This window comes from Periplaneta americana, chromosome 2 (genome assembly GCF_040183065.1).
Source record: "Periplaneta americana isolate PAMFEO1 chromosome 2, P.americana_PAMFEO1_priV1, whole genome shotgun sequence".
NCBI lineage: Eukaryota > Metazoa > Arthropoda > Insecta > Blattodea > Blattidae > Periplaneta > Periplaneta americana.
This window is the reverse complement of record NC_091118.1, coordinates 31,472,806-31,485,601: the sequence shown is the minus strand read 5'-3', so window position 1 is coordinate 31,485,601 and position 12,796 is coordinate 31,472,806. Positions and strand designations below refer to the sequence as shown.

At 35.6% G+C, this 12,796-nt stretch overlaps 1 protein-coding gene across 2 annotated transcripts in view; it reads right to left on the bottom strand.

Annotated features, from left to right (window-relative positions):
- Positions 1–2,961: 2,961 nt before the first annotated feature.
- LOC138691818 (UDP-glucosyltransferase 2-like) overlaps positions 2,962–12,796 on the bottom strand; it is a 54,750-nt gene continuing 44,915 nt past the window's right edge. For both annotated transcript variants that reach the window (XM_069814293.1, XM_069814304.1), the window contains exons 4-5: positions 12,276–12,495; positions 2,962–4,843 (exon numbers count right to left, since the gene is read on the bottom strand). In XM_069814293.1, coding sequence (XP_069670394.1) covers positions 4,504–4,843; positions 12,276–12,495 — 560 coding nt within the window. In that variant the 3' untranslated portion in view covers positions 2,962–4,503. The remainder of the gene's footprint in view (positions 4,844–12,275; positions 12,496–12,796) is intronic.

Genomic DNA, 12,796 nt, shown 5'->3' with positions numbered 1-12,796 from the left:
CAGCTCTGCGCGCTGAGCGCTCTTTCCAACTGAGCTATGCCAGGACACGATTCACGGCGCCGGCCGAACCCCTCTCGTAATACTTTTACAGCCTTACTATCTGCATTTGAGACGATACAATATATATGTGCAGGAGCGCATATTAAATGACTTTATGGCCATATTCAACATCAGTTCGTGACAACTGCTAACAGTTAATACATCACATATTCATTTTGTATGAGGTCTCGCCTACCTCATTGAATACTACACGGCTACTATGAAGTAGACAATATGTATTATTACTATTTAATACGAGAAAAATTCGTACCGGCACCGGGAATCGAACCCAGGACCTCTCAGCTCTGCGCGCTGAGCGCTCTTTCCAACTGAGCTATGCCAGGACACGATTCACGGCGCCGGCCGAACCCCTCTCGTAATACTTTTACAGCCTTACTATCTGCATTTGAGACGATACAATATATATGTGCAGGAGCGCATATTAAATGACTTTATGGCCATATTCAACATCAGTTCGTGACAACTGCTAACAGTTAATACATCACATATTCATTTTGTATGAGGTCTCGCCTACCTCATTGAATACTACACGGCTACTATGAAGTAGACAATATGTATTATTACTATTTAATACGAGACAGCGCTTGACATTTTTAGTGTTATTCGTATTCTTCAAATATTTCACTGAAATTAATGATTTTGTTCTGTAACTTTTTTTCAGTAACCGAAAGGAGGAGTTGATAGTCCGCAAAGAGCAACCGATTTAAAGGTATGTTTCCATCGAATTATCTTACCACTACTCCTTCTAGATATGTTTTTCAAAACCAGGTGCTTCGACTCATTACACATCTTACACCGAGTGGCCTTCATAGTGAAGTGTCATGATGAGATAATTTTTCAACCATTGAAGAATTACTTATTTCACGACTTGCTAGGAAATTGTATGTGGCGTCCATACCTGTGGAGTAACGGTTAGCGCCTCTGGCCGCGAAGCCAGATGGCCCGGGTTCGAATCCCAGTCGGGACAAGTTACCTGCTTGACATTTCTTCCGGGGTTTTCCTCAAACCAATATGAGCAAATGCTGGGTAACTATCGGTGCTGGATTCATTTCTCCGGCATTATCACCTTCATCACATTCAGATGCTAAATAACCTAAGATTTGATAAAGCGTCGTAAAATAATTACTAAAAAATAGTATGTGGCAGCTCGTACTAACTCCAACCTCCTCACAGCTGGCAGCGGCCAATAGGTTTACTTACGTCAGTTAGGTTTTCATTAGGGATGGGATTTCCATGACTTGTCAAAAATTTTCCCCGTCTCTTTTTACAATACAGGTCTATCTTTTCTGAACACAGCGATAGGGTTTTAATTGGTCGTATGAAGGTATATTTATCATATTTCAACATTGTATTGTTAAAAAATAAATAAAAACTAATTTTTGATCATATTACAATTTGAATCTGTAGTTGCATAAGCAACATCAGTCCATAAATGTTACAGAAGAGACATAGAACAATTTTTCTCCTGAATTGTGAATGTATGGGTGTCTTCAATTGGTGCATTATTAACCTTCCACATCATTATTTTATAAAATTCAGGATGACAACTGTTTTTGCTATTTTTCTGCTACTTTTTTAATTTTGTGAACTGGTGTTATTGCAAGATAGGCTTTTAAAGAAAAATGTATATTGTTTAATCAGTTGTCCGAAGACAAGTCTGAACCTAAATTCATATTATCAATAGATTGACCAGACGTCCGGTTTTAACACGGACAGGTTACTTTTTATTAGCTTTGTCCAGATTTGTATCAAATTGCGCTTTAATGAGAAATTAAATAGTTTGGTAAGGTTATATTTATAACATGAATTTTTTTATTTTTTTATTTTTTAAAGAAATAAAGTGATGTGAAAATCGCTTGCTTCAAAGTATTATTGTGAATATTATTACGACTTAAGAATTATGAATTATGGTTTATTTAACGACGCTCGCAACTGTCGAGGTTATATGAGCGTGTGCCGGAATTTTGTACCGCAGGAGTTCTTTTACTTGCCAGTAAATCTACTGACATAAGCCTGTCGCATTTAAGCACACTTAAATGACATCGATCTGGTCCGGGATCGAAATCTCAACTTCGAGCACAGAAGGCCAGCGCTATACCGATCTACGCTATCCAGGCCGATAAAAATGATTAGATGTGCGCGGTGATCATCATAATAGTGCAATTTTGCTGTCTAAATAATTTCTCCTCCCTTTAAAACGTCATGTTTCCTTATCACATAAAACAATATTAATTGACAGAGGGTATAAAATTGGACTCAATGTTGTTTATGCAGCTATCGATTGAATTATTTTAACATTTCTCAAAGTATTGTTCACATGTTTTTGTGTCGGTAATAGCAAGTTGGATACTCTGTTAAATTCGTCTAGTCTGCAGTATTGACTATTGTGACGGAATTACACTCCAAATAGTTGAGTCTTGCTCTTTGTTATATTTATAGTTGTCAGCAATGCTAAACTAGTTAGCTATTTTCTGAAATTAGTAATATGTATTTTCATATCTAATTCTAGATTCTTTATGAAATAGTAGATACGGTTACGATGATAACCAAGTACACAATTTCGCCAACATGTGCACATGACGTTTACCTGTTTCGTCTATTCCAGGAGAAATTTGGTTTCTTTCTCGCTCCCTTCCTCCCTCGTTTTCAATCTTACCAAGAAGTGGCGCCACTGTTAGCTACAAGATTAGGTAGTGCTGGTGAAGAAATAGATAATTGTCAATTAGGCAGAGATTAGAGGCAGATTAGTGAGAACAGCCCCATGGATAGTCAGAAAGTTAGGTACAGTTTGTTGAAGGGATAGAATAGTGATAAAAAGCTACACCGTCAATGGCTACATCATGCGAGGTTTAATAAGGAGATGATGGTGATAATGATAAAAAATAATAATAATAATAGTAATAACAATAATAATAATGTATTCTGTCAAAGTTAAGGCCATCAGGTTTCTCTTCCAATTAGCCAGAAACAAAAGAAGCTGATACAATTTGCAATACCAGTAGTACAATTTAATAATTACAGACTAATATTTAAAGAACATTAAAATAGGATATAATTATACAAGCACAAGTTGAGTAAAATACAGTAGAACCTCTATTATCCGTGGTAATGAAGAGTGTGGAGTGAATAGTTAATCGAAAAAATCGGTTAATCTGTACCATAAAAGGTTTTAATATATTAAGTGCTTAATACAGTTTCCTAATTTCCTCCGTGGTCTTGTGTTTTTAACATGTCAGGTACTGGATCAGAAGTTCGATAATTTAAGTCTGGTTTTCAATGACGGGATTTTAAGAGTCAAGGAAACTCTTTATGACTATCGTCTGTGAAAAGATAGGAATAGTACAGGTCTCATGTTATAGATTTACATACTTATTATACTTTATATTTATTTTTAATTAAATCGTGCACAGTTGTAATTCCTATTTCGTATTCTGATGCTAGATGAACTACAGTTTCTGTTTTCTCAAACCACTCAATTACTTGCACTATTTATCGTAGCACATTCTCCTTTTCTTTGACACCTGTGGAATGCATTTTGCATAGAATTTAGGCCCTTTGAAGAGTAGACCATACTGTATAAAAGTAAAAGTTTGTAAAAAACACTCTGTAGAAAAAATTCGTACTAATATAATGTACAGTACTTCACATTTCTTCTGCAGCAAAAAAAAAAAAAAGCGATAGAGAAAGACAGTCGAATAATCCACCAATCGGTTAATAGGGTGACGGAAAAACGGGGTTCTACTGTAATGCAACCATACCAAATAAAAATTACAAAATAATATAGGGCTTAGAAGTTACATTCAATGAATATGCAAGTGATATAGTGAACCAATATTAAAAATTACAAGAATTATGTAAAATATAACTATACAATACTGAGGAAAATTACATATGCACACATACTCACAAAGGAGAATTAAAAATCAATAAGGAACAAAGAAAACATTTTCAGGAAGTATGAGTAAAATAGATTTAGTGGCAAGTAGTTAATGCCAAAATAACACAATTGAATGTAGGGCCCATTATCTCTCCATTATAATATTGTTTTACAAAATTGATTTCGTCGATTTCAACGATATTCCCTGAATCGTGCCACATTTATTCTTCATATCTCTGTGATAAAGTGTTGTAAATTATATTAATATATTTTTAAAAGTGTATTTTCTGTTAATGCATTTAAAAACCGGAAAAACTTAGTAGTTGGCCACTACAGCCAATACCTAAGTAATGTAGTCACGAATTTTACTAGCGATATATCACTTCCTTTTCTTGGCGTGGCTCTGTACGGCCCAGTGTACTAGCGGCGAGCTGTGTGATAATTTTGGACTGATAATTGAATAACTGAATCAAGCCAATTACAGTTTAAACAGAAAATGAAGAAAGTTTTCTGAAAAAATGTGATAGTTAACGGGGTAGATAGGCGAAGAAATGTGTTCCATTCCATTACTTTGGTGGGTGTGTGTTTTTCCTAGCTTTTTCAAAGAAAAACTTAGGGAACGAATGGTTCTTGACTGCAGTGTGTGACACATTTCCGCTCACCAGTTTGAGCATTATTTTAAAACTGTAGAATATCATAAATCCCACAATTATTGCAAGGCCAATAATCACAAGTATGACGTCCAGTAGCAGATACTGGTACCAAGTCAGATCTAGTGCTGCAGATCGCAGATGTGGCGCTCCACGATGTCTGATGACGTACTCTGTCCAGTAGATGGCAGTGTCCAGCGCCGATTGCGGACGATCTCTGAACAGCTGTGACAGACGCTTGGCGTTTGTACGGTAACTGAAACAAGCAGTCCGAAGATCATGAAAAAAGTTTGAAGTACTTATCTTGCTTCAGGAACATTGTACAGTTGTTAAAAAAAAGCGGCCACATTCGTGAAAATCGAATATTTTCTAAGCCCACTTCGGATAACGATGATGTTACATGATGCATGCGCTTATGTAAGCAGTTTCGGACCTAAGATGTTTAAGCCGGAGTCATTCACATCTGCGTCTCGTAGAATAGTGGTAGTGTGTTTACTTAATGATTCGAAGGTTGTGAGTTGGAGGCTTGTTGAAGTTATCATTTTATTTGTTATCGTTCGATAGCGATATAAATAATGTTCCAGTTATCATTTATATTCAGTTATCGTTCTTTAGCGTTATAAATAATATGCAAGTTATTTTATTTTGTTATCGTTCGATAGCTATATAAATAATATTCAAGTTATCATTTGTATCCTGTTATCGTTCTTTAGCGATATAGATAATATTTAATTTATCATTTGTATTCTGTTATTCTTCTTTAGCGATATAAATAATATTCAAGTTATCATTTATACTCTGTTAGCGTTCTTTAGTGTTATATACAGTGTGATTCAAAAGTCGCGCGACATAGGGCACCCCGTTATTAGTGTAAGTACAAAAAAAATATATTTTCAAATAGATGTTTTAGATATTGGTACGTGTAGTTCATGTGCAAAATTTAAAGAAAATCGTAAGAGCCATTTTTGAGAAAATTCCAACAAACATATTCGCATTTCAAGTAAAGTACCAGTTTGGTTAGGGGAAACGCATCCCTAACTTAGGTGTCACATCTCTGGAGGGTACGAAACTTAAATTAGAAATGTGGTTTGGGTCGCGCGCCGTAAATAATAAATTGTGGTTTTTGTGTTGAGAATCACAATGGCAAACTGAAACATTTTGGAACATTTGAAACATTAATGGATTCACACTCTCTTCAAAGTTTATCTTCAGAGTGCAGTGTACACTTCAGTGCACATCCTGGATGGACCTACACTCACTTTGAGGATCATCTTCACTGACGTTTTCTGAGTTCCATAACTACGCAAGGGTTCATGGGTTCATTCAGTTAGCTACCCTGCCCTCTGTTTGAAACGAAACTAGAACGAAAATAGATTTTTAAAACGGAGAATCGAATTAAACATTCTCCTGAAAAAGGGCCTATAGATCTCTGGGCCTATTTTCCGGCTACTCCCTCAATTGTCATGACGTTCTCTTTTCTCCATCATGACCCATAGGTACGGAAATCCGTTTAGAATACTCAGGCCAGAACATCCAATTTAGGCCAGTGTCAGTGGCCCTTAGAAGTAAAAATATTTGACTCTGAGGTGTGGTGTGATTGGCTAAGACTATGATTTATGAACAAACTGTATTCCTTGGAATGTTGTTTCGAATGAACAGAATCGAGCTCTGCTTGAAATTTTGCAATGTTTACAGGGAAACCAGAGTCCGTGGATATCCAGAGTACCGCAATCGTTTGAGCCGGCAAATGCCGACAAATCCGCCATTGTTAGTCCAGCGCGCGCTATGCAGTATACAGTTGCATAGGGAAAGAGTGTAATTTGAGTGCGAAAAAATGCAATGCTGCTGTGTTCAGAACTGTTCACAGAGAACTGAAAAAAGCGCACATTTGTTTTCTCTGTGACAAGGTGAAAGAAATAAGGAAAAAGGAAAGAAGTGACTATAAATGTAAAAAGGAACGATCCGCTACCTAAGCGAGCATACATTGTGAGATTAATGAATGACTGTATTTTTATATTTATTTTTTAAAAAATTGGGCCCCAAAATATTTTTATTAGAACTAATGTAGAATTTAAGTTGTTTCAGCAATGACATTTCTACATAAAACAAATTTAAATCACGTACCAATTAGGATCAGTGTCAAATTTTTACCATGTTCTCCCTTTCAAATCAAGCATTTCTGAATTTAATCCTATTTGCTATTTGCAAGAATGACATAATATATTTGTGAAGTTCTGAATTCATTCTTGAGACAAGAGTTTATTGTTTGGCTCGATTGGAAAATGCGGAGACCGTAGAAACTACTGGGTGTTCAGTTCAAAGTGTGTCGTGGCTCGTTGTATGCCGTCACGTGGCTAGTCAATGAGCCTAGAGAATTCAATCTTCCTACACTTCCGCAGAGGTGTATTACTTATCTGCCAGAGAAGTTGCCTAGCAAGTACGGCGTTCATTCTGAAGAGTACTTACCGATACGTACGGTAACGCCGGTAGTGGCAGGAATGTGAACTGTTTCGAAACATGTATTGAGGTGAGTTTTTTTTTTACTGTCGGGATATGGCGAGAGGGTAAGACGATTACTTACGTATTTGTTGACATTAACTTCGACGGTCAACATGGACACGGAGCATTTGATTTGTATTGTGGAATGTTGCCGTACGCAACCGATGATATATAACAAATACCCTGCGTACGACTTGGCCGCGCAAAACACAGTTCGAAAGAGGTTATGGTAGTACACAGACCGTATAGACCGCCATCTGTTGCTACGACGTTGAAGTTACACCGTACACGTTCTCAAGTTCAGATTGAACGCCTTGATTAATAGGCAACTTCTCTGACACAAAAGCTGAAACTCGCTTCAAATCGCTGACTCATCAACAGTGACGTCATGACACACTTTGAAATGAACACCCAGTAGAAACCCTATTAAGGTTACACTGATGTGAAATTTCAATTTTTTACACTATTCTAGGTGGATCTCTGAAATTTTGTACTTTTAATTTGTAATTTTAAATTGTGTAAATTTAGGTTTTCAAAAATTGCTACTATTATTGCCAGAAATTTTGCCTACATACTTGTCAGACCTTCAGAAACAAAACTTACTATACAATTTTCCTTTTATTTTACTAAAAAAAATAATTAAAAATATTTAATGCACTAAAAGTGTAAAAACAGAAAAAAATTAAACTCAAGCGTAAAAAAATAGTATTAAAATACCTTTTATTGATATTCTGGCTGATATGCATATATATTATCAGGTAGTAAATCTCACTTGACGATTTGTGTCAGAGGAAGAACAATTGTTTGTATGCATCTGAAGTCTGATTAGTGGAATATGTAGCTAATCGGCGAAGTAGGTATGCATTGGAGGGAGAAAGGAACTGGCCACCCTACCCCATTATCTCCTGGCCTAGTTGTCTCACGAGTGATGCCTTATTGGTGGTACTTATGAGATTCAAACATGTCTCCGGATATTTGACTAAACAACAGCAACAACAAAAAATATGAGTGTTAGGTATAATCCTGATAGTAAGTTTTGTTAAGAACATATTCAAAAACCTCTAATGATTATTGTAATACAGTAAACTCTATGTAAACTGTAAGAATTGTTTATGTATTTTTCGCGATATGACTTCCTAAGCTAAAACGATATAAAATAAATAAATTAAAAAAACCTCTACAAAAATTCATGCACGTAGTACAAAATCTGTAAAATGTGACCCTAAATAGCTGATAGACCGGTCGTATGGTCATGAAAATTGGGAGAGGGCATCTTTAGACCAAAAATGAATTTAAAGGCAAAAACAAAGAAACGATTTTTTGACTAAAAATGACAAAACCTCACGTCAGTGTATCCTTGGGGACATTATACTGATATTACTACCTTCCATATTTTTAAAGCTAAATTCACAAAATATTTACCACTAGTATATGAAGTTGATAATAACACATGTACAAAATTTCGTCTCTCTCTATGATAAGTGGTTTGCATTTTATTAATAACTTAATGGAATAATATTGTATTGCTTTATACAAAAAGTCCCTTGCGTCACAATTTACATTATTTTTAATTGGTATTCACTTATATGATTCTTTATATACATTGGAACAAACATTACTATTGGAATTTTCTGTACAGCGAATGGGTAAATTACTAGGAAATTTTATGGCTATTAATTTTTTATTTTTATAATAAAAAATTCTAGTAATTTACTGATTAATTTTACAGCAAACTCTACAGTAAGCTTTGATTCCATGTATGTAAGGATCCATATAAGTGACAATCACTTAAGAATAATGTCAATTGTAGTGCAAGCGCATTTTTATATAGTATTTTAATAAAATGCAAACCACGTATCATACGCGGATGCAATTTTGTACACTTGTCACTATTAAGCAGATATATCAGTGATAAAAGTTTGATGAATCTAGCTTCGTAAGTATGGTAGTTATGGATTTCACTGTTGTGAACTCTTAATACTAATGAACTTCGCGAAATTTCAGTATAGTGTCCCCTTATATGCGGAAGCCGGAGAGTTCGCACGAGGAATGATGTTGGAAATGTTTAGATTTATTGTTATTTTATTTGCAATATTGTTGTTTTCATTTGTTACTTGTAATTTATTAAGTTCTTGTTGCTGTAATACCTACAACTGTGACGTTTATGAAGGAGTGTATTGAACATTTAAATGTATATTTATGCTATTATAACTATTAAATGAAGTTTTTTTACATTAATATGTTGACTGACAATAATGTTCTATAATGTAAGAAGATCCTTTAGACGTTTTTTTCCCTTCTAATTAAAAATATCTGAGTTTTACTTTAAATATTCCTATCCCTAGCGTGTTGGAAAGGACTAACAATGGCGGCCGACTTGGTGATTGCGCTACTCTGGTATATCCACGGACTCTGAGGGAAACCGTCAGTGAACGCCATCTGTTATCTGAAGTTCCATCAAGTGCCTGCCTCTATATCAGACGTCGGTAACTCGTTGCACCACGGTGCACGGCCTGTTCGTCCTCAGCGGCGCATTGTTTCAATTGCGTACTGCAACGTTAGAAATGCTGAAAATTATAATTATGCAATAGAACAATCAGGGTGGAGTTTTGTATTTATATTGCACAATTGAAATTATTAACATAATTTATTTTCTTGAATCTTTCAACAATACTGTATAGTTTGGCACCAAGTAATGATGGTGATGATGATATAATAATAATAATAATAATAATAATAATAATAATAATAATAATAATAATAATAATAATAATTATTATTATTATTATTGTTATTATTATAAGTTGTAGTACTAGTTTTCGTCGTGGTCGTGGTGGTGGTAGTAGTAGTAGTAGTAGTAGTAGTAGTAGTAGTAGTAGTAGTAGTGATATAGGAGCAGTGGTGTTCTTAGTAGTATTAGTATTGGTTGTGGTGGTGGTGGTAGTAGTAGTAATAGAGATATAGGAGCAGTGGTGGTAGAGTAGTAATAGTAGTGGTGTTGGTAGTAGTGGTAGTGGTAGTAGTAGTAGTAGCAGTACCAGTGGTAATAGTAGTAGTAGTAGTAGTGATATAGGGGTGGTGGTGGTGGTGGTGGTAGTGGTGGTGGTAGTACTGATGTAGGAACAGTGGTAGTAGTATTAGTGCTGGTGGTAGTAGTAGCAGCAGCAGCAGTAGTAGTAGTAGTAGCAGCAGTAGTAGTGATACAGGAGCAGTAGTGGTGGTAGTAATAGTAGTGGTAGTGGTGGTGATAGTAGTGATGTAGGAACAGTGGTAATAGTATTAGTGCTGGTGGTGGTAGTAGTAGTAGCAGCAGTAGTAGTAGTAGTAGTAGTAGTAGTAGCAGCAGTAGTAGTGATACAGGAGCAGTAGTGGTGGTAGTAATAGTAGTGGTAGTGGTGGTGATAGTGATGTAGGAACAGTGGTAATAGTATTAGTGCTGGTGGTGGTAGTAGTAGTAGTAGTAGTAGTAGTAGTAGTAGTAGTAGCAGCAGTAGTAGTGATACAGGAGCAGTAGTGGTGGTAGTAATAGTAGTGGTAGCGGTGGTGATAGTAGTGATGTAGGAACAGTGTTAGTAGTATTAGTGCTGGTGGTAGTAGTAGTAGTAGTGATATAGGGGTGGTGGTGGTAGTAGTAGTAGTGGTAGTGGTGGTGGTAGTAGTATTAGGGCTGGTGGTAGTAGTAGTAGTAGCAGTAGTAGTAGTAGTAGTAGTAGTAGTAGTGTTATAGGGGTGGTGGTGGCGATAGTAGTAGTAATAGTAATTATGTTATATGTGCAGTGGTAGTAGTAGTAGTAGTGATATAGGGGTAATGGTGGTGGTGGTAATAGTAGAGGTATTGGTGGGGGTAGTAGTAGTAAGTTAGTAGTAGTATTAGTAGTAGTGTTGGCAGCAGTAGTAGTAGCAGCAACAATATTGTATCACTCACAAGGCAGTCGAAGGGCCAAACATAAATAGCATTCTTGCAACATGTAACCCTTAATTTAGTGTCATTCTGCAAATGATTAACTTCTAACCTTAGTCAATTATGAACATCGTGATACCCCACAGAATATGGTGTTCAAAACTTTTGAAATTCTTCTTTCAATTTAGCCACGTTTTGAAATTACACTTCAAACTCCTCTCTTAATTGTCTCAATTCGCTGAAAATTAAATTTCGTTACTAATATATCTAGAACCTTGTGATAAACTGAGCATTTTATCGCAGAATTAAGCGGAAGACCAGAGCGGATAGCCCAGTCCTTACTAGTTCTGCTTATGGGTAGTGTGAAAGTTCTATCCCGCTAATGTTAAATTTACCAAATTCATTTCACATTTTCTCTGCAACTACTGAAGGATATGTAATGAAATTTTATAGAACATAGGTTCATATCTTGTAAGTTCACTTACCTATCTTGTTCAAGATACAATTTCTATTATAAAGCAAGCTGTACTATTTTTAATTTTTGTCATTTTTTCTGTTATTTTTAATATTTCATCATACGAATTGTCATTTTTTCTGTTATTTTTAATATTTTATCATACGAATTATTTGTCGTAACTCTACCGCAATACTCTTTACCACAATAATGTTATGAATGAATGCTGGTAACATTTTCAGAGTTCTAGCGTAAGCATTTTCTAATAAAGTGGGAAACGTGTGAAAGGAAATGTAGTTTCTCAAAAATAACAGTTAACGATACGTTGTTTTATAACATGTCAACTTTCATGAGTTGTTACAGTCTTCAAAACCGAACAATAAGCGACGTGAAAGGGGAAACAAAAATTCTACCAACGTATGCAGTATAGTTTTTACTGTAATTCAAGACAAACCATAGCCTTCTAAAGAGATTATTTCTTGAGTTATTGAATTTTAACTGAACAAGTGCTAAAAAATGGTTCGTGTAATACATAATAAAAATTATTAAAATACTTAAAATCAACTAATTTTATTGAAACATGTATCATATCAAACAGGAAGTTGCAAAGATTAATATAATAAAAATAAAAAATAATTTTTCCCAACGCCTTTCATTCTCTTCTTTTGTTGAAACTGATACATAGACACAGTATTGGGGATATGTGAAATTCCATCATTGGTGTCCTACTTATTTCCCAGTGCCGAGTAAACCGAGATAAACTTTCTACTGCACATGTAATTTCTCGAACATTGCAAATCATTCTTCATGCAATTTGAAAGATGATCAACTCACCTCGGTTTATGCATTACTTTCTTTAGAGCCTTGAGGACGTTCTCTGTTGTGATGGAGTCGTAATCCAGCTGCACTGCCACTCCTTTGGACACACAGTTCTTGACGTTGAGTGGCTGATCGTGTAACATGGGTATGCCTACCATGGGAATGCCGGCATAAATAGCTTCTTGAATTCCCAGAAGTCCTCCATGAGTCATGAAGACTCGGACGTTGGGATGTTCTGAAAATGAAGAACGTTCGTGTTAGTATGTGATGAAATTTAATGTTCAAACAGAACTAACCCAACATAGTGGTCGATTTCTTAGCTATCAGATATCACACTGATGACAGATACTGTATAATGTCCTGAAACGTCGTAAATAGGACATTACGTTAAGAACTGGTTGATAATGCAAAGTTATTCGTTACAACTCTACCAGGTGTTTCAAAAGGTTATTGACAAACTTAAGCAGCATATAGAGGGGTCGTAAATTAGCAAACTTTCGAATACGACCTGTTTTTTCCAAAGCAAACCGAAGTCG